Source organism: Carassius gibelio, chromosome B9 (genome assembly GCF_023724105.1).
Source record: "Carassius gibelio isolate Cgi1373 ecotype wild population from Czech Republic chromosome B9, carGib1.2-hapl.c, whole genome shotgun sequence".
In the NCBI taxonomy this organism is placed as follows: domain Eukaryota; kingdom Metazoa; phylum Chordata; class Actinopteri; order Cypriniformes; family Cyprinidae; genus Carassius; species Carassius gibelio.
The window spans coordinates 927,324-950,027 of NC_068404.1; the positions used below are offsets into that span (position 1 = coordinate 927,324).

The 22,704-nt window shown below is 39.5% G+C and overlaps 1 protein-coding gene across 2 annotated transcripts; it reads right to left on the reverse strand.

The window, feature by feature from the left end:
- Positions 1-123: 123 nt before the first annotated feature.
- On the reverse strand, positions 124-18,439 carry aaas (achalasia, adrenocortical insufficiency, alacrimia). 2 transcript variants are annotated; one of them, XM_052564610.1, is made up of 17 exons: positions 18,378-18,439; positions 18,201-18,304; positions 17,821-17,948; positions 17,681-17,736; positions 17,511-17,602; positions 17,378-17,424; positions 17,204-17,302; positions 16,480-16,623; positions 12,404-12,524; positions 10,647-10,771; positions 10,417-10,477; positions 10,037-10,127; positions 1,595-1,667; positions 1,256-1,323; positions 659-740; positions 495-579; positions 124-405 (listed from the first exon to the last, which is right to left on the reverse strand). In XM_052564610.1, coding segments are annotated over exons 1-17 (1,521 nt in total). In that variant the 5' UTR covers positions 18,379-18,439; the 3' UTR covers positions 124-261. The 2 variants fall into 2 exon arrangements, with proteins under 2 accessions (XP_052420570.1, XP_052420569.1); XM_052564609.1 differs by having other exon boundaries at positions 18,201-18,433.
- Positions 18,440-22,704: the final 4,265 nt, after the last annotated feature.

The following is a 22,704-nucleotide window of genomic DNA, read 5'->3' on the forward strand; positions in this document are numbered from 1 at the left end:
TTCATAGCTCATTGCTCTTTATTAATGATTTAATTCCAGCGCTGAAGTGGTTTATGCGCTCCTAAATGTTTCAGATCAGCAGCGCACCTGTTGCTTTGGAAAAACACAAGGATCACTCCACTCTTATGTGAAATCCAAACAATGCTAAGACTTTATTAATCTTCACATATACAAGCCACACATTATGCTGTAAACAGGGTTCATGTCAGCAGAATGAAGCGTCTGTGCTGTTGATGTCAGTGTTAGAGCAAGTGAAGGTGTTCAGGAAGTCTGTTCAGTGTACAGTTTGTTTGAGGAAGGATCCGCGGTGTTGCTGGCGAAGGCTTGCAGCGGTGAGTCTCCTCCTAACAGCCCAGCGCTGCTGAAGTAAAACGGCACGTGAGAGATGCGTCCGTCAGACCAGCACTGCAGACAGAGACTCCATCAGCTTCAGAGCGTTCACACAAACACATCTACACGAACACATTGTGTGAGATTGATCTAACAGAGCTCACCACAGTAAGCAGAGCGCCGTGCTGGAAGTGTGGATGAAACTGCATGAACCTAGGCTCTGCTCCAGACTCTCCCATCACAAAACCACTGCAGAAGAGAAAGACAGCACTCAGAACAGTGATTGTGGAACAGTAACACCAGTCCGTTCACCCCGGATCATACGCACCACGGCAGCAGCTCGAAGACAGGACTGGAGCGCGTCTTGAAGACGGCTATGACTGAAGGATGATTAACCGCCTGTGAATCACCTGCGGGAACAAGACTTCATCAGAGAACCTTACAGCACTCAGCATCTCTTGAGCGGTTACGTTCTAATATTAAACATCTGACAAATGTTTGAATGTTAACATGCAGAAAAAAAATGATGATTTTAATGACATCACAAGATGAACTCTTGTTGTAAAACTTCAGGTGGCATTTTTCAACTCATCTTGTAAAAAAGCAATGTATATTCAAATGCATTTAAGTTGTAAGGGAAATACCATAACTGTCAGCTTAAAGCACCCTTTTCCTTAATATTACTTAGTCCAGCAGATGTTGACCAATGTGCTGTACATAATATGCACATCTGCAACATGTCCGTGTTTCTGTATTGATTCTGTTCAAAAATGCTTTGCCAATAAGTTGAGCTTTTCATTTTCTATCTACATATTCTGCTGCCAGATTTTCATTTGACACACTTAAAACTGAAAACATACTCTGGAGCTGTAAAGAGGTTAAAGATGTCTGCCTGCTTCATCTTCCACAGGTGTCTGTGTTTTACCTTTCAGAAGCACGGCGAGTCTTTCACCTCTCGGATCCCATGAAAGAGAGCACACCTCTCCCCCGACACTGAGAGAGAGAGAGAGAGAGAGAGAGAGAGAGAGAGAGAGACAGAGAGTCAGAGAGACAGAGAGTCAGAGAGAGAGAGAGAGAGAGAGAGGGAGAGAGAGAGAGAGAGAGAGTCAGAGAGTCAGAGAGAGAGAGAGTCAGAGAGTCAGAGAGTCAGAGAGAGTCAGTGATGGCCAGGCTTCCTGTGTGACCACTGTGTGAGTTGTGTAGTGTGTTCCAGCCGTGAAGCACTGGAGTATTCTTCATGTACACAGGCTAATGAGAGTCTTACGTGAGGTCTCCATCAGGTCCAGGGAAGGTGGTCTCTGAGAGGTCAGCCACCACGCTGGCAGCTTTAGGACCCCCTGCAACACCACACAACACTGAACTACACACTGTACCAGTCTGTTTGTGTACGAGGACATTGTGATTTCAACATCTTTACAGTTTCAGAGAAAACTTGATGTGTCTTGATCAAGTAATCAACACAATTATTGTATTTACGAGTTGAACACACATGAACACTAGCACAAAGTTATTACGAATCAGAAACTCAGCTGTATTTAACCCCAGAGGTCAAGAGTTGGGGGCGTTTCAGTGAGAGTCAAATCAAATGGATGCAGCCAAAGACTATAGATACGCAGTGACTATTGATGGTAAATCTGTTGAAAGTAAAAAAAAAAAATTATGTATAATAAACTTATACAAGTAAATATTAGTTTCATATACAACATTTTTTTTTTATAATTTCCTTAGAATTGTTCAGTTTACTACATCTTCATAAACTAAATAAAAACAGAAACAAGCAAAAACACAATGATGCACATCCTTTATTAATAATTTTGTAGATGCAGAGTTAAAAAAAACCCAGCTAGTTAATAAACTAAACCTGCCAGGCCTTAACTATTTCCTCTGTAATTGGATCCTGGACTTTCTAATTGTAAGACCTCAGTCAGTCTATGTTGGCCACAACACTTCCAGCACAAACACACTGAGCACAGGTGCCCCACAAGGCTCTGTACTCAGCCCGCTGCTCTTCACGCTATTGACCCACGACTGCACTGCCAAGTTCAGATCCAACATCATCAAGTTTGCAGATGACACAACTGTGGTAGTTCTAGTGGAAGTGGCACAGCTAGCTGAATGTTATCGCACTAACAACCCATCCCTCAATGTGGAGAAGACAAAAGAGTATGGTTGGGTGATATGGGCAAAAAAAAAAAATCATAACTTTTTTTTTTTTGGCCAATATGCGATATCCGATATATATATCTCTCACCATTTCGGTTTTTGTATTAAAAAAATCTGTATTTAATTATTTATTTCACTTAACGTCCAATGTTTTCAAACAAAACAATACATATTAAAGGCTATGAAAAAGTTAATGTAACCATGTAAGCCTTTATATAATGAGCAAAAAAGGTAAAATTACTACACACTAATCTAAAAACAAAGATAAATGGATAACAAAAGCCCAGAGTTGTGTTGGGCTCTTTTGATTTCAGTTTCTTTACAGTCAGTTCTAGCATAAAAATAGACTTAAGCCTACTTGTGTGATTCTAATTATAGCGCTCCTATTTAATGGAGCTCTGTGTTTGGTGCACATGCACGGGGCGATGCTCGTTCACATTGAAGTGCAGTTTAGTGGAGAATCCCAGAAAAACTAAAATATTTCCATGGCTTTCTAACATTTACAGATGGAGGATATACCTGTGAAATGTAAGTTATGCATTCAGGAGGACAGCACATCTCAAACACATTAAGCAGCGTGAGTAGTCTGTGTCTCAGTCAGACACACACACCATTTCTGTCTTAGCATATGATGGACTGAACCTCTTAAACTACCGCAGAATCGAATTATAAACTATGTCTTACCAGTTTTTAAAGGCTTTAATGTGAAGCTTGTCACATGTTAACAAATTGGATTGCGCACTTTCTCTGCAGCAGCTCAGTCTGTGTGCTCCACTATATTTTCAGATGCGCTCGTATTAAACAACTATATATTGATATAAATGGTATTGCCTCATATCGAATCGCTTATAAAGAAAATATCGATATATCTTACAAACTCAATATACCCCCCAGCCTAGACTTGTGCTGGTATTTCGGTACCGAACGGTACCTGGGCAAATTCCAAATGGAAGTGATCATCCCTATCCCCTTGGAGTGTGGACTTTGGAGTGAGCAGAGCAAGGTGACATCATTAAGTAGTGGTTAGGAATGCACTTGGCAAAAGGAGCAGAAGGTTACCGTGATAATGCATCCATCAGCAGATGTCACGGTTTTACTGTCATAAATGTATTTCTTTGTTGTTTGCATAACTGTTGCAAATAAATGAGAATTAAAAAGTTGTTAAAATACACTATATAATTAGACATGTGCCGGTATTCGGTAATGCGATATATCATGGTAATTAATATGCACGATATTGTTATTGTGGGCACTTCTAAATACCGTGAATAATTATATATTACAAATTATTCGGAATTTGGAATGCATTTTAAGAATACTATTCCCATCAACTGGTCAAAATGCACAACATCGCTGTATGCTGCTTGAAAGAAGTGTGCGCTCTGATGTAAACAAGGATCTATGAGAAGCACCAGTGTTGGGGATAACGAGTTACAAAGTAACTGATTACAGTAACTATATTACTTTTTTGGGTAAAGAAGTAATCCATTACACTTATAATATTGGTAACTGCTTTACTAGACTATAAGAATGCGCTTTCCTGCATTACACAAGCCTGCATTGTTTGCCAGTGTGTAAAGTTCTGGGCCGGGTTTCCTGATAACGATTGATCTTAGCCCTTAAGAGCGTTTTCTACGAGTAATTTTACAAACGTTCGTTATTTTTTCACGTGCATTTCCCAACAATGCACGTACAGCAATCACACGTAGCTGTGATTTAATAGCTACTTAGGAGTCGCTGTCCGTTTGTCAAGTGCTGAAAGCTCACCTTATAGAATGACTCTTAATTGTAGTACACTATCTTTTATTGATGTTAACCTAATGCTGCGTTCCAGACAGACAACTTGGATATAATAACAATAATACAATACAATATTTTAGTGTATAATATTTTACATAATATATAATATACTTTTTATACAGCATAAAGAGAGAGAGACGTTATTCTGGGGTCTAATATATTTTGTGCACTTCAGCAAGTCATTGACATTTATATGCATAAAAAAAACTTCATTCAAATTTTTCTAGTAAAGCTAGTAAATCTAGCTTCATATCACATACACAGAACTGTAAAGGTATTGACAGCAACCCGTCAAAATAAAAGTCTGGTTTAATATAAAAACAAGTGTTTGAAACAAACATGATTTTTTAAAGGAATAATCACACAACATGTGTTCCATGTTTTTTTTTTTATAGTACCCCCCCCCCCTTTTTTTTTTACCAAAAAATTAAGTTTGCTTAATTTTCAATAATTAAAAGAAAAAATTAATGAACGTTTTATGTCTTCATTTGATAACCAGAAAAATGTAAATACACGACAGAATTTCTAAGGGAAAAAAAAACATTTCATAAGGCTATTTTAAGAAAGAATCAAATAAATTAAGTAGTTTTTATGCATTTAAATAATTAGACATGCTACAACACAGAATTTGGTAACAATAAAACATGAAGAAAAAATTAAACATTTCATAGGGCCCTAAACATTTAATTTTTGTTTAACTTAATAAATTCTTGTGAAAATATGTTATGATTTAAATGAATTAGACATACTTTATGATTAATACAATTTAATTTAGCCACTAAAAAGAATTTGAGTAAATTTATAAGTAAAAAATAAAGTTATAAGTAATGTAGTTACTTTTTGAAATGCAGTAACTAGTGATCTCATTACAATTTACAGAAGTAACTAATTAATTTTTTTAAATAACTACTACAACACTGAGAAGCACATGGAGGAACACCTAAGAGACACGCTAAATGAAAGCACATTCATTCTCTGACAGCAGATGGTGCTAACCCTGGAAAGCCCATAAATACAGCAGCTGCACTACTTTCTAAATATTTAAACAGCCATTGAAATGTGTGGATTTGCTATGGTGTTCATCACAGCGCCAAAAACGTTTTACTTTCAAACATTTTTTTTTTTCATTTTAAATTGGACTACAACATGCATTAGATATTGTTTGAAATAGTTTTGATTCTTTATTGTTCATTCACACTTTACATTAGGGCTTCATTGGTTAACATTAGTTAATTCATTAGTTAACAAACTGCTAAAGAAACTTTCTTCTGAACATTCATTAATCTTAGGTATTTCAATATTTTTAAATCAAAAGTTGCAACTGTATCATTTAATGAGCTAACATGAACTAAGAGTTCAAGATTAATAACTTCTGTAGCAAATGTAGTTATTGCTCATTGTGAATGTTAATGGTGAACTAGAGATCTTATTGTAAAGTGATACCTATGGGTCTTTATAGTCCTTTTGCACTTTAATCATTGCAAAACGTTTAACTTTATATATTTTTCTGTATTGCTTTATTGTATTTAAATGTTCAGTTATTTTTGTTATAAAAAGTTATTTAACCTGTTATCTAAAATGGAACGGGTTTTCGATACCCAACCCTAACTGTGAGGCATGACTGTCGTTCCACTCTATGTCCACACATGTAGGAAAATGACAATAAAGCTCAACTTGACTTGACCCTTTGTATACAGTTATAAAGGCATTGTTGCCTATTACTGTATTATAAATATACTTTCCTTATCAAAAAAAATACCCAAGATTGCTTGAAGAACACAGATAAACCATTTATTTTGTGCAATAGTATGTTTATTGTCTTAAACGTACAATATGGAATTTTTGGCCACCAGGGGTCACTCAATCAGAATAATAACATAAGACGTACTTTGATGACGTCGGGAAAGAGCGTAAGGCTCATGGGAGTTGTTGTTCATTGGAACACGCGCCATGTCGCTCCCTATCATTCCTCACTCATTCTAACTTAGTATTTTGAGAATCACGTCTTTTCGAACAGAGAGATATAGACGGTTTCAACGGCAACAACATAAACAAACGTTACTGCACATGAGCGCTTTTGTGGACCTAACTTAACTTCCAGTAGACTCCAAATAGAATCAATAACAACAGTCAAGTCCCTATAGAGTAGATATTTTTTGATAACAAACAAAATGTGTTTTCTGTGTGGATCAGGCGGACTTAATGAAAATGCAAATTCATTCTTTGCCAACAGGAGATGTTTTAAAGCATAGACATAAAGCGCCAGAAATAGAGGTTTCCCCAGTAACAGCTGTAAACGAAGCAGAGCTGGTACGCTCACACGCTGCTATCAGGCATATAACATGCAAGTCCTCCTTCAGAAATACAGCGATATAAAAACACCTGTGCCTCGCTTTGATATTTAAACATATAAATGTAAGGAATTATTATTATTAAAAGTGCAATAAGTAACGTTACTCAATGAAGCCTTTTTGAAAAAAAATCAGTTTAAAAATTGTCGAGTCTCCAAAAATAAATAAATGTATGGGAAACACATCCCACACCACAACCACCTGAGCCCAACTTCAGTCTACTCATCACCTTGCCTTTAACTGCGTTTGTAGAAGGCACCGCAGCCAGACCGATATACACGACCGTGCGCCCGATGAAGCCGTCTATATGAATTATGAGACCTCTATCAAATCAATATTCCATCTAGCTAGTAGTAATACATGTTAAAAAACACGGTCGCCTTTCGTTAATAATTATAATTACGTTATACTATGATATCGAACAAGTTAGAGAACTGCATTTGAAGCTACTTTATTCAGCTAGATATAGAACAAATGTAGATTTACATGAGAGCTAGTCCGTCTGCGTTTTACACAAGACATCATCGTTTCACAAAATATACGGATAGATAAAGTTAGCTGAATGGATGCATACCTGTTTATCAGAATGCAAGCGAGTTCGGCATCTCTCTGTAGTTTCAGCTTGTCATGAAACTCTATTTTGGAAATGCAACTCCAATATTTACCCATGTCTTGTTGCTTCTCTTGTCCCAAAACCATCTCGGGTCATTTATTTCACCCGTGCGTTTGCGCTTCACAGAACGTGCAGGCAAAGCATAATCATGATCCATAACTAAGTTACTGATTGAGGTTTAAATACGAATATAAACAATATAAATATAAAATATAATAGTCTCGATCAAGGCTACTACTTTTTCTTTTTCGTTTCGTCTTTGTTTCTGTTCACCTTTGTATTTGGCGGCTCCGCAGGAAGTCGGATAAACTAGAGGGGTCAAAGTTTATATGACGCCATAGACGGGCAACAAAAACGGAAATAAAGAAACGTGCCGTGTCTTCTAATTAAACTATAATTTTCTCCGGATTTGAAAGTTCGTGGAAACTGTCGGGATGATGTAAGTACACAACTAAAAAAAAATATATAACATAGATATAGTGATTTCTGCTATTTTTAAAGCAGAAAAGTTACATATTGCGCCTTTAAAGTTTCATCAGTTAAAATTTATCTGACACTGCTGTGCGTTTTATTCAGCAATAACCTTTGTCCATATTAGGGATTTCCTGGAACGTTATTATGTCTGCGATGCATGTGTATCAGCACAAGGGCGCCCCCAGCATCCAGTATGAATTAAACAGTCATTCTCTTACGCGTGCTCTCCTTAAAGCTCACAACACCCTATTCTGGGTAAAAATAGGAAAGATAAATCTTTTCTCTAAAGAAACAGGATTCGCTGAATTATTGTTATTGTTATCACAATAAATACCAGAAATAATGTGATATATATATATATATCTATAGGGGTGTATATATTAGGGGTGTAACGGTTCACAAAATTCACGGTTCAGTTCTATACGATACACTGGTGTCACGGTTCGGTTCGGTGCATTTTAGATACAGCAAAAAAAAAAAATTGGCAGATAAATTTCCTTGATTTTTAAAAAATGTTTTATTTATTAAAACTAACAAAGTCTGTTTTTTTTTAACATTGAACAATGATGGAGCTATTCTTTACCCATCTTCTATGGTGTTTTCTTAGCAGCATACTGTATAAAACAAAAACAGCTCCTTATATAAAAAAATTAAAATGTTATATTGTTGTAGTAGTTATGAACAAATACAAAGATGTCACTTCTTACATGGAACTCTATAACTCTTTATACTGAGTTGTGTGTTTTTACTCAATTGGTTCTCTACAGGGCTTATGTTTTTTGGAACAAAGCAGGAATTACGGTCTGGCTGAAATGGGCTCGTGAAGGAATATTGTAACGGGGCTCAATTACATTAAGCATGTTCTTAAAACCTGCGTTTTCCACTACAGAGTAAGGCGCTCGCTCACTCAGTACGCGCTGAAGGCTCGTTGCAGAATGGCTAAATGGTCTTTCACACAGGACGCAGTATGCGCGGCACTGGACCCTGGGCTCAGCGTTGCCCTTCAGATACAACGCGATTTGCGCTGCACCATACCAAGAGCAAAGTAGGTGGAGTTTTCAAAACTGCCCGTGCATACGTTCTATTTATAACAGTTCTTCTATCTAATGACGTGCAGGCCTGTTAATTGTGTCGTACTGCTCAGGAAATTCCGATACAGTACAGTACTAGTCCATTTTGATTACTGTGTTTGTTTGGATGCCCCGATCGATTGGTAAAGTGCACCCAAACACCAGACCTGTTGGTTACTGGAGGATCTTCTATTTCTGGTCTGTTAAATGCATTGGCCATTTTTTGCAACGAGCCTTCAGCGCATACTGAGTGAGCGAGCGCCTGACTGAGTAGCCTAACATAAACATATAAGCTGGTGTTTTTTTTCTTCTTCGGGGGTGTCAGGGGCGTTGCCTGTTACGTCGTTTGGGTTATTGGGCTACCTTTTTGACGCATATCATTATATTTCACAATTTTTTATTTATTTTCCAAATATAATTAATTAGTCCAACGAACCGTTCGGTACATAATGCGTACCGCGTACCGAACCGAAAGCCTCGTACCGAATGGTTCAATACGAATACGCGTATCGTTATATATATATATATATATATATATATATATATATATATATATATATATATATATATATATATATATATATGACTGTGTCGCCCATCCCTACACCAAAGTGACTTGAACACAACTGATGTTTTAATCATGACCTGTTAACTCATAAATATGAACTTCCCAAAAGGACCTGAAAGGACCACAAGTTTTCCTGGGAGTTGGCAAGTCATAATAATGATGTCAGTTGTGTTCAAGTCACTCTGGACGGAGCAAGTTGGCAAATCAGCTTTTCTTTATCTTTTAAGGTGTTTTTATTATTATCTAAAAATTAATGAATAAATAATGTGCATCAATGTATTTTTGCTTTTTTCTGTTTTTGATTAATGAATGTGCTGTAAACTGCCTTGCTGTATTCTGTAGATGTATTTTATGGGTAATATTTATAGGTAATCTTTTCATTCATTTCAACATGTTTTCATACTTGCACGCTGTCAACTTGGATTCTCAGGGCTTAAAGAAAAAACAGAGTTAACTGCTAATCATGAATTTGTGATGGTGTTCATGTTTGCCTGACTCCTAAATACGATCCATCCATTCTGATGCTTTGCCTTGGTTCATTGTGAATCAGATGGTTCAAAACTGAACAGAGAACCTATGAGTTATGAGTCAAAGTGAATCGTCACCTAGCCAAAGGTTCACTCCTTCAGAATCAAAGATGGTTTTCAGGAGACGTGTGTGTTCATACCTGTGAGATCGGAGAAGGTGAGCGCATATATGACCCTCTCTCCCTGCATACTCAACAGCAGACAGCCCCCGTCAGGACTCCAGCAGGCCGACTGACACACACACACACACACACACACACACACACACACACACACGGGACATGCAGTGCGCTCATTGTGAATCACTTTCTTTAGGTATATGAAGGACCGTTCTCAAATATACTGCTTGTGGATGTGATCATCATTCATTTACACTTATCCAAAGTGACTTACAAATTAGGAATGTGTCAAGCAATTTATCATATATAGGCAAATAATAATTAGACCGATTATTAACACTTTACAGTCATTGTTATTGGTGTGACCTGCCCCTTACACTCAGTTTCAGGAGTTTTCTTACCTGACAACTGCCTTTCAGACACGGCCATCTCTCACACGTCCACATGCGTGTCTCCCAAACCCTACAACACATACACACACACACACACACATCAGAGAATGTAATGAAGAATCTCTGGATATTAAACTTAAAGCTATCCTGGACACAGTGAAATATTCAGTCCCACTTTATATTGAGTGGTTTGAGTGAGTGGAGAGCTGCCTGTCTGCAGGCGGATCAGGGGACTGTACCTAAAGAGAGCGGATGGAGTAGCTGCCAGCAGTCGACTGCCGTCTGGAGACCAGGAGAGATGTGTGACACCACCTCCACCCACACGCTGCAGCGGCACTGTGCTCTCTGCTGCCACATCCCACACCTACACACACACACACACACACACACACAAGATCAGAACACACACACACACACAATCAGAACACACACACACACACACACACGATCAGAACACACACACGATCAGAACACACACACGATCAGAACACACACACACACGATCAGAACACACACACCTACACACACACGCACACATGATCAGAACACACACATACACACACACACACACACACACACATGATCAGAACACACACCTACACGCACACACGATCAGAACACACACACACACACACACACATACATGATCAGAACACACACACACACACACACACACACACACACACACAGACACACAGAATGCTGTATATTGATGCAATGATTAATCGATGATCCGTTAACGGATTTAATGTTGGGCTGCGAGCGGCTCGTGATCAGAATAAACACATTTGACAGCATTGAGGTTAATGATTAATCGATTAATTGATCATCAATTTGAACAGCGCTTGATCATGGAAATGACTGAAAATCAACATCCCTAATATACACTTAAAAATCAAAAGCATTTTCACAGATGGTCTCAGATCTTAGGACCTAACTGTATAAGTTAATTGACCAAATTTAAAATCGAAGACTGTGTTTCTGATCAAAAGTATTGCGATTACTACATGGTAGGAGCTCTAGAAAAGATCAACAGCACAGACGGAGATCTAATAATCAATTTTGGTCCATCAAAAATAAGCAGCAGTTAATTAGTTAAATTAAACCGCTAACTTGAATGTAACAGTTAGTTCTGTTCAATACAAAGCATTGAGGGATTTTCTCATAAAAACAAAAAGACCCTGACATGTTGTGGTTTATATACAGTACAGACCAAAATTTGGAAACATTACTATTTTTAATATTTTTGAAAGAAGTATCTTCTGCTCATTAAGCCTGCATTTGATCAAAAATACAGAAAACAAATGTAAAACACGTTTGATCTGTACTGTATATCCAGATGACCCCTAACACACTAGAGCCTCTTTCACACGTCAGACCCGGCATATTCCCGTAACACTGCCGGGTCGCCTTCTGTGTGAAAGCAACCACGTCCCGGGATTGATTCCCGAACTGAACCCGGGTCAGGGACCTAGTAACATTGCAGGGTTCGACCCGGGACGAGTGCTGTGTGAACAAAAGCCAGATCTAATGTGATAGTGCGACTCTTTTATCAGCTGTTTTGAAGGAAGATCAACATTCGCGACGAAAACATATGTGCAAACTGTAATGAAGCAGAGATCAGTTAGTTCCTCACTTTCCGCGCTGACGCCGAGATCGTTTGCTTGCTTCAGTGAAAGTATAACGTGCCAAGCGTTGTCGACTCGTACATTACACGTCACACGCTGATGTCACGTGTTGTTACGGGATCTTCAAGGGTTGTGTGTGAAAGCACGCACATATCCCGGGTCAACACTGGCAGTGTGAAAGTGCCAAATCTAGCGACCAGGGAACAATTGCAGGAATACTTTACCTGTGTATTTGCCGGAATGGCAGTGTGAAAGGGGCTCAGGTGAAGCTACAACAAGGCCATTTATTGTTTGGATGATGCCAGTCTCTTTGTTTTGTGCTGGCTCTGTTACTGCTCCTACAGAAAGGCTTGAGATGTGGCTCTTACCATCATGGATGTGTCGACAGGAGACGCAGACACCAGCAGGGAGCCGGTGGGGGACCAAGCGATGGAGGTGATGGGAGAATGACCCGGATGAGACAAGACCTGCGCACAGCCAGACGACGGCCTGAGACAGAGAGAGAGTGTGTGTGTGTGTGTGTGAGAGTGTGTGTGTGTGTGTGTGTGTGTATGAGAGAGAGAGAGAGACAGAGACCGTGTGTGTGTGTGTGTGTGTGTGTGTGTGTGTGTGAGAGAGAGTGACAGAGAGAGAGACAGGGTGTGTGTGAAAGAAAGAGAGAGAGAGACCGTGTGTGTGTGAGAGAAAGAGAGAGTTTTTTTGAACACACTATTTATATCATTACAACGTCAGCAAAACATCACATTATCCAGGAAATAAAAAACAAAAAACCTTATTGTAACTAGGGATGCACCGAAATGAAAATTCTTGGCCGAAACCGAAAAAGAGAAAACCAAGGCCGAAAACCGAAACCGAAACACCGAAATAAATTATGCCAATTATTAGTACCATTGCATTTATTGCTATGACCGTGTACTAACTTTACTAAAATTAAGACATTGCAATTGCATAAATTAATATTAAAGTTTCAAAGATAATTACAATTACATAACTTATTAAAAAAAACATAAAAATACATAATTACAAATGATGTAAATATTTATTAAGCACATTGCAACAATGCACAGTATAAAATAAAATTCAAACTAAAAATTTATCCCACTCATGTGTATATTTAATAATAATGTACAGGCCTACTGGCCAGCAGAAAGGTTTTAAAATGAACAGTTCTCTCATAAAACCAAAGTGCATTTAGGTGAAGTGTATTTGAAATTTTTCTATGTAGGACTAGAAAGTGCATCACTTCTCCAGTAGGCAAGACTGTTATAACTTCTGGGGATGGGGACTTCAGACAGATAACCATCTAGCTGTTGAGCAGTTGAGCTTGTCATCTGCCTGACATTTGAGAAATATTTGAGAGAGTGTATTTAAATAAAAATAAACATTTTTATCAAATTAAAGCAGAAATCTAGCAGAAAATGTAGCATAAATATGGCTACAATCTGATATTATGTATATATATATGTTTGTGTGTGTGTATAAGAACAAAATAGCCAACGTATTATTATTATTTGAGGCACTTTCTTGCAGAATTCCACTGAACATATCAGACAACGATGGTGCATGCCACTCATCTGGTGCAGAGACTAGTCTTTTTTTCTGCGCTCTGATCTGTTTCCTGCGCTTGGCGCTTCTCCGTCTCCACGCGGGTTCTCCGCATCCAGCGCGACCTGGATCATTTCTCGTGCGCGCTGCCTTGTTTCCGCATCCAAGTAATGGTCTTTATAACGCGGATCAAGCACATTCGCGATGAAGTGCAGAGGATCCGAAAAGATCTCAATGAGACGTGTGCTAACAGACTCTATAAGACTGTACTTTTCTTTGTTTTTACTTCGTGGTCCGTCTTAATCTCTTTGTTAGGAGACGTTTTAGTGCTGCGAATAAAGGAGTAAGAAGAGAGAGAATGTTCTCACTGGTGTTAAGTGAATGTCGCGTGGAGCTCGTGGTCTGGGCTATGCAGGTGCACGTGCAGGTCGCGGTTTCTGTTTGCGTCATCACAACATTTCGGCCGTGTTGTTTCGGTGATAAAAGTCTATCGGCCGAAAACCGAAAAGGCCATTTTCGGCCGAAAATTTTCGGTGGCCGAAATTTCGGTGCATCCCTAATTGTAACATGGCGGTAAAGATCAACATTTCTTCATTAACTGTTCAAATAGCTCCATTAAAACACCATTTGGGCAAAAAACTTTCCAAGTCATTCATTAGTTTATAGAGCTTGAAATCAAACAAAACCCTTGCTTTTAACCATATTTTTAAAAACAGTAACCACATGTTGTCCTTCTCTACCTTCTATTTAGTTTTTCCTAGTTATATAAACCGCAAGTTTGGCTTGCCCAATTGATTTTTGGGTGAACTATCCCTTTAATGATAAATCCCCTGTTATGTTTGTACTGGCTACTGTATACAGGCCACCAGGGCACCATACAGACTTTATTAAAGAGTTTGGTGATTTTACATCCGAGTTAGTTCTGGCTGCAGATAAAGTTTTAATAGTTGGTGATTTTAATATCCATGTCGATAATGAAAAAGATGTATTGGGATCAGCATTTATAGACATTCTGAACTCTATTGGTGTTAGACAACATGTTTCAGGACCTACTCATTGTCGAAATCATACTCTAGATTTAATACTGTCACATGGAATTGATGTTGATGGTGTTGAAATTATTCAGCCAAGTGATGATATCTCAGTTCTGTACTTCATATAAATTCTACTTCTTTATCTATCAGAAAGCAGGTGATCCACTGACAGATAGAGCTAGGAACAGAGAGCTGGGTCAGTTCAGTCTGGAGGAAGAGACTGCTTTTTAAGTTATCTTCCTGATGTATCCAAATTCCTTAGCATATCCAAAACCTCAGAACAACTTGATGATGTAACAGAAACTATGGACTCTCTCTTTTCTAGCACTTTAAATACAGTTGCTCCTTTACGCTTAAGGAAGGTTAAGGAAAACAGTTTGACACCATGGTATAATGAGCATACTCGCACCCTAAAGAGAGCAGCCCGAAAAATGGAGCGCAGCTGGAGGAAAACAAAACTAGAGGTATTCCATATTGCTTGGCGGGAAAGTAACCTATCCTACAGAAAAGCATTAAAAAGAAGTATCATATCGATCGAAAGTGCAGTATGGAGTACCTCAAGGCTCAGTACTAGGGCCGCTACTCTTCACGCTTTATATGTTACCCTTGGGAGATATCATCAGGAAACATGGTGTTAGCTTTCACTGTTATGCTGATTGATACTCAGCTCTATATTTCCTCGCAGCCCGGTGAAACACACCAATTTGAAAAACTAATGCAATGCATAGTCGATATAAAAAAAACTGGATTACGAGTAGGGCTGTAGCTATCGAATATTTTAGTAATAGAGTATTCTCCCAAAAATTCCATCAATTCATCGCGTAAATCGGATAAAATGTTTTTGCTTAAAGTGCAATATTAATTATGCAAGAGAAAATAAGACTCCTGGGTCTCTTAAAGTGAACAACTAAGTTTCCTATTTTATTATTATTTTTTTAAATGCATTGAATGCAATGCATACATCAAAAATAAACATTTAATTATTACCCATTGTTTCTCTGTCTGTACTTGTTCTGTGAACAATGACAATAAAGTTGTTAGATGAATAAAGTGCATTTAAGTGCCATTCAGTTGGGGTTTTAAATAAAGCATTTTCTGAGATGCACATTAAACATTAAACACATACAACAATAATTTAATTTATCTTTTTAGTATTGAAAATTAACTTAACTTTTTTGTAAACAAAGGGGATTTACTATTAAATATAAAACATGAAAGAAATGTTGTGTGATTAAACCTTTAAAAAAAAAAAGTGCGATTATTATTATTATTTTTTTAGTAGTAGGCTATGTACACTCTGCTGAACAATGGTCTTAAACAGGACTTTTATTTTGACGGGTTGACGTACGTTTACAATTCTCTCTATGTGATGTGACGCTAGTTTTACTCAAACTCAAATTTACTCGCAATTCCCTTTCGTGTTTCCTGCATCGCAGAAATCATAGGGCCCTAGTTGTGGTATTTTAGCTCTATCTTGCAATGGACACACGCCACGACGTTCTCTTCACGTTTGCCCGCGCACTCAGATCAAAACACTGCTGACTCCTGGCAGTATGCAACTTCGGACGCAAACGTGTTGTGTCACATTAAAAAAAAATAACTGCGAAGGAACCTGACGTGAGATTTAAAATAAATTAAAAGAGGCTTCGAGGCAGAGGAATTTGCCTTGATCATTTTTTGTAACCAAGTTACTCTAGGAATTGTTTCAGCCCTAGTGTGAAGCGCTGTGTTGTGTTGATGCAGCAGGCTTTATTTAGATAAGACGGTGCTGGCGTCCACCATTGGGATACGCTGCCCTACACGTACACACATTTGACAACGGACGCGGTGTGAGGATCTGCTCTACAGTGGTGATGGAGCAGTACCTGGTGGAGAGCGAGGCGGGGTCCACGTGCCAGATGAGCAGACAGGACTGACAGGCCACGGCCAGAGCAGAGCCACACAGAGGCTTCCACTGCAGAGCACACACAGACCTCTGGCAGCGGTGCTTCAGCGTCGGCGTCGGAGAACTGCAGCAGTCACAAACACACACACAACACAAGACATCTAATCACACTTCTGCTAATCAGTACAGAGCTTCAACTGCTGCTCCTAGCAGGACCACAAACATCACAATCACGCAACAAAACTAGAAATTTGCATTTGGATTAAACTTCCTCCGTTTGGTATCGCAGTTGTTCCCCAGTTATGAAGAACAGACTGCAAAAGACTCAAAACTAATTAGTTTGGATAATTTCAAAAGTGCATTCTCGATCACATTTGCATAACAAAAGAGGAGTTGGGTTTATTGACTGTGGGGGGAAAAAAGGGTCATATTTTTAATAATGAGTATGACACAGAATTGTGAATAATGTGGTTCTTAAGAAAATGACCTTTACATGGCGAGTAAACAGCATTGTCCATGGAAATGTAAGAGTTTGGTGCCTCACACATAAATCAACGTATGGGAAACACTGGTAATCGAAATATGGGAAATGTGTTTTAAAAACATATCACTGTTACTGAAAATCATTATCCCACGATACATCTGGATACTGAATTACTGTCCAGCCCTGTGTGTAAGATGTGTGTTTGTGTCCACTGGAATACCTGTTCGATTTGTAAATCTTGATGGAGTCGTCCAGCAGAGCCACAGCGAATTTATCAGTGTGAGGATGCCAGGCGAAGCTCCTCAGAGCGCTGTCAGACCTGAACACATCACACACATCATCACATGACCTCCTGACCTCAGCTCATAAACCTGGAGATGATCACAGCACCCACCAATCCAGCATCTGAGAGAACTCTGCCACCATCTCATCACTGCTCAGCTGGAGGAGAGAGAGAGAGAGAGAGAGAGAGTCCATTATAACTGCAGTATGACGCCCACACAGATCCACAGACGGGACACACTCACGGTCAGATGTGGAAACAGAGAGCCGTGGAAGGAAGAAGCCCATCTGAGCAGAGCCAGGACGCAGGAGGAGCCCACCGCCAGGAACCTGGGCACTGAAACACAAGAGGACAGGGACTCAGACGTCTGCCAGAGACCGACCGCTGCATGATCAGTGTGTGTCAGAGACATACCTTCATCTGCACTGTTAGTGATCTCGTCTAACAGACCGTACAGCCCCACGTCACGCCTGGAACACACACACACACACAGATGACCAGATCCTCCACACCGTGTTAGTATTACAGTCTCTCTCTCTCTGTCTGTCTCTCACCAGGCCCCGGCGCTCCTCATCCACAGCGTGTCTCTCTGGTCCAGGAAGGCTGATCTGCTGCTGCTCTCCGGGCGACTGTGACCCTTCAGGGTGTCTCTGGTGAACTGAGGACTGGGCAGATCACACACCTGCGCGCGCGCGCACACACACACACACACGCACACACACACACACACACACACACACACACACACACGCACACACACACACACTTATTATCATGGCCAGAACAAGTTATATTAGGTTCTTCACGAGGTCAGTCAGTGTGAGATGTTATGGCAGTGAGTTACACTCGTGGCTCGTGTGAAGAGGTTAGATAGAGTGTGTTTGGTTCAGTGATCTGGTGTTTATGAGGAAGTTATTATAGGACGCGTTCAGACCTGTGAGTGTTCTCCGGGATCCAGCGCGGACAGAAGCTCGTTGTTCCGCTCGAACAGCGTCTGTGCAGCCGTTACCGGCGCCGGGAACACACCGAGGGAACACATCCTGCACACAGACAGCACACAGGCTTCACAAACACGCGTGAACCGAGGAAACTCGGCAGCGAACGAGCGCTCTCCTTCTGATCAGATCAGCGAAACCCGCGCCTTCAGCCTACGGAAGCCCGACGAGACAAACGCGTTTTCACAACAGAAGTCAGACTCGACGCATCAGAGGCGCACTGCTGCCCTCCTCAGTCCAGTTGAAGAACTCCACTTACTGCGTTCTTACGTAAAGACCCGTTCGGTGTGAAACGTTAATAACAGCTTTCGTTGATTCTTTAGAACTTAGAATAGGTAACTCCAGATTCCAGCAGCTCAGAAAACAAGAGATCTGTTGCTAAGCGATGAATAACGCGTTCCATCAGAACATGATTCACAGTATCCTCTGGATGCGTGTCAACCAGCACCATCCCATAATTCAGTGCACACTCACAGCTTGTTTGTGATGTGTTTTAATGCTGACTGTAGTGAAACATATTTGTTCTTTATTATGTTTATTTATTTTAGAGTTTTGTGTTTCTTTGCAAAATAATATTCTTGCACACATATCTTCACAAGTTACTTTCAGTTCCACTTCATTCTTGTGTATGGCCTTTTTATTTATTTATCATTTATGTATTTGTCTCATCAGCCTCTTCATTACCCTGTAACTCTAATGTGCTGGAACCTGCACGTCTTTATCACCTGATTTAGTGCTTTAACTGGAATTTCTATTATTTCTGAATGGCACATTGAGGCGTGTGTGTGTGTGTGTGTGTGTGTGCTGTATCGTTCTTAGTTTTTTTAGATCTTATGAACTTCGGTGCATATACAGTAGTTTCTCTTCAGTGGAATATTATCTGACAGACTTCAGATCCTGAAAATAAAATAATAATATGTTAAGAGGATCAGCTCAGCCTTCTTCTTCTGTCTTACTACATGAATAATGTAAAGCAGCGGACCTCACATGAGTCCATCACTAACAAATGAACCATTAGTGTGACTCACACACACAAGATCAAAGAGGCCTTCTCATGCTATAAAGTCATAGTCTGGTCACCTAAAATTACCTATTAAAACTTAGGTAAAGTGATATAATTCAATAATAACACATGGATGTAAAATTTGGGGATCAGTATTTTAAAAAGTGGTATAGAAAAACTTCAAATAGAAAATGTATCTGTACACTCTGGAGGTCCACAGAAGCCTGTCCAGTGACTGGACTCAGTGTGTTCCTCGATCACCTCGTCGCTCAGATCCAGACTCAGTCCAGTATAAATCACTTCTGGCCAGTCACACTTCTCCAGATCTCACCCGGTGAACACACTCCATGAAAGAAACTGACCACAATCTAAGAGACGCTCATGAATGAAGCGACAGAAACACAATCTGATCTTCAAAATAAACTCCGATGTACTCAAACCTGAAAATAACCATACACTGGCAAATTATCTATTGATGCAAACTAAATCAGCTATGAGTGCTTCACTGAACACATCTGTTGAACACGCTTAACATTAACATATGTTGGTTTTACTGGAAGATTTAAAAGGTCAACACGTAAAGTCAGTTGTTCTTGGTGGCATGGAAATAGATGAGGGATTTGAGGAACAGTGTAGAGAAACTCAGACCAGCGCTGAACTCACAATGAAGAACATGTGGTGAAATTATTCACAGGTCTGATTTTAAACAAATCATCAAGACAGAGAGCTGTGAGAAGGTCTGAATGATCCTCGTCTGAATCGAGCTCAGTGAAAACTCAACTGTCTGTCGCTCCTGAAGAACTCCTGAACAAAGACTGGTCTGACAAGCATTCAGATGAAGAGGGGAGGAGCGCATCGATGTTTAACCAACAAAACTGCTCTCAAGTATGTCACCATGAGCTTTAACAACAGTTCCCCTTAAAAAGGACCTATTTGACCTACACACACACACACACACAGAGAGAGAGAGAGAGAGAGACACACACACACACACACACAAGCATTTATTTTTGTGTAAAGTGTGTTCATCCCATAGGTGTAATGGTTTTTATAATGTAGAAACTGTATATTCTATGTCCCTTCACCAACCCTACACCTAACCCTAACCCTCACAGGAAACTTTGTGCATTTTTACTTTCTCAAAAAAACTCATTCTGTATGATTTATAAGTGTTTTGAAAAATGGGGACATGGGTTATGTTCTCATAAGTCACCCTCTCCTTGTAATACCTGTGTCATACCCATGTCATTATACAGAGTTGTGTCCTGATATGATACAAAAACATGCCCACACACACACACACACACACACACACAGAAACACATATGTATTTCAGCTAATATGTGATGCATTGAAAAAGCGAATCATGCAAGCCATGACCAGCCAGGACAAGAGGTCCAGGAAGAGATAGCTCACTCACCCATAGTACATCTCCACCACACCACATGAGCCCCTTTCACACTGCACGTCGGAGCCGCAATATTGCCGGAACATTGCTGGGTCGCCTTCTGTGTGAAAGCAACCACGTCCCGGGATTGATTACCGAACTGAACCCGGGTCGGGGACCTAGTAACATTGGGGGGTTCGACCCGGGACGAGCACTGTGTGAACAAAAGCCAGATCTAATGCCGTGTCGAAGTGACCCTAGGGGCCGGGCTTCGGGCCAATTTTCACGTTATAGCTCACATGCGGGCCAGGCTTCGGGCCTTTTTTGGGTTATCCTTCTATTTATATTTTTAGACATTAATAAAAATAAAAAAATGAGAAGTTGACGTTGACGATAGAAAAACAAATATAGAAAGACATTTCATAACCTCATAACTTTCATAGTCTGATAAATTCAACCCGTTATAATTAAACTGACATACTGACATGACAGTCTCATGCACGCACGCACGCTTTTCCGTCAGCGCGACCCACGATTATACTTCACTTATATCCACTTATTGTAGTAGTAGCTATTATAAGCCTCTAAAGTAATGTAAAATAATGTAAACAGCACGAGACCATGTTACCGCGACTGTCAAGACTGGCTCGCTCTGTGTTTAGTGTCCCGCCAGCAGCAGCAGCGAACGTGTCTTCAGTGCAGCGGGAAGAGTGATAGAGTGATAGAAGAGAGGAGGACGGGGTTAAAACCTTCCACTCCGGAGCCTATTCTTTTTCTCCACGATGCTCTGTAAGAGACTGTTCTAACTTTTCATTTGACTGGACTTTATTTTCGTTTAAATGTTGGAAACTGATGGAAAAAAGAATGGACATGTTCTGTGGTGCATTTTTGAGGTAAAATAATCTGCAGGTTTGTTTTTAATTAATTAAATTAATTTTTTTTAGATTGTAGGCTATTTCTCACTTCATTTGCGAGCGCTGTTGCCAGCCTGCCTCAGTATTTCAAAATGTTTCATTTTACTCACTGTGGTTTAATAAATAAACATTTATTAAACTAACTGTCTGTGTGATATGCTTGAAGTGTTTTATATCTATGGATTTTATTGTAGCCAAGTAAAGTATTAGCGGTAATTTGAGAGGCTTAATTGATTAAATATGTTTCAGGCTACTTGCTGTCTGCTCGGCTGTTTAACGTTAATCGTCATTTTAAAAAAAATGCTGCAAACATTTTTCTAAATTAACTTGATAAAGAAATGAAAAGAAACATAACACAAAACTGACCCATTTTTAATTGTTGCAAATAGGGCAGGCTTCCGCTGTGTAATAAAATAAATAAATAAAAACACGGGCTCATGTCGGACTCGGGCTGATAATTCTGATGAGCTGTCGGACACGGGTCGGGCTCGGGCCTAGATTTGAGGCCCTTGCAGGGCTCTACCTGGATGTCACCGCTTACTGGGGCCCAAAGGCCAAAGAAAAAAGAGGAAGAAGAAAAATAAAAAATAAACCACACATATACTGTGTGTTATATATAAACACACACACACACACACACACACACACACTCATACATATATACATACATATACATCTAAATATTTAAAAATTTTCTTTTTTAATTGATCTCCACGAACACCGTTCTATTAGAGCTTCTGAAAGGGTGTGGCGCAAGTCCAAAAATACTACTGATCTTATTGTGTATCAGTCACTCCTATCTTCTTTCTCTGCTAATGTCTCCTCTGCTAAAATGACATACTACCATAACAAAATTAACAATTCGTCTAACTCTCAAATGAGTCTTTAAATCACTTTCCTCACTCCTCCTCCCTCTCCTGCTTCATCTCTAATAGCTGACGACTTAGCTACGTTTTTCATTAATAAAATTAAACACATTAGTGCACAATTTTCCACACCACAATCAGTCAATCAGAAGTCTCCACACCACAATCAGAAGTCTCAAAACTTATCCTTTCTAATCACCCTTCTACTTGTCTACTTGATCCTATTCCATCTCATCTCCTTCAAGCCATTTCTCCTGAAGTTGTACCTGCACT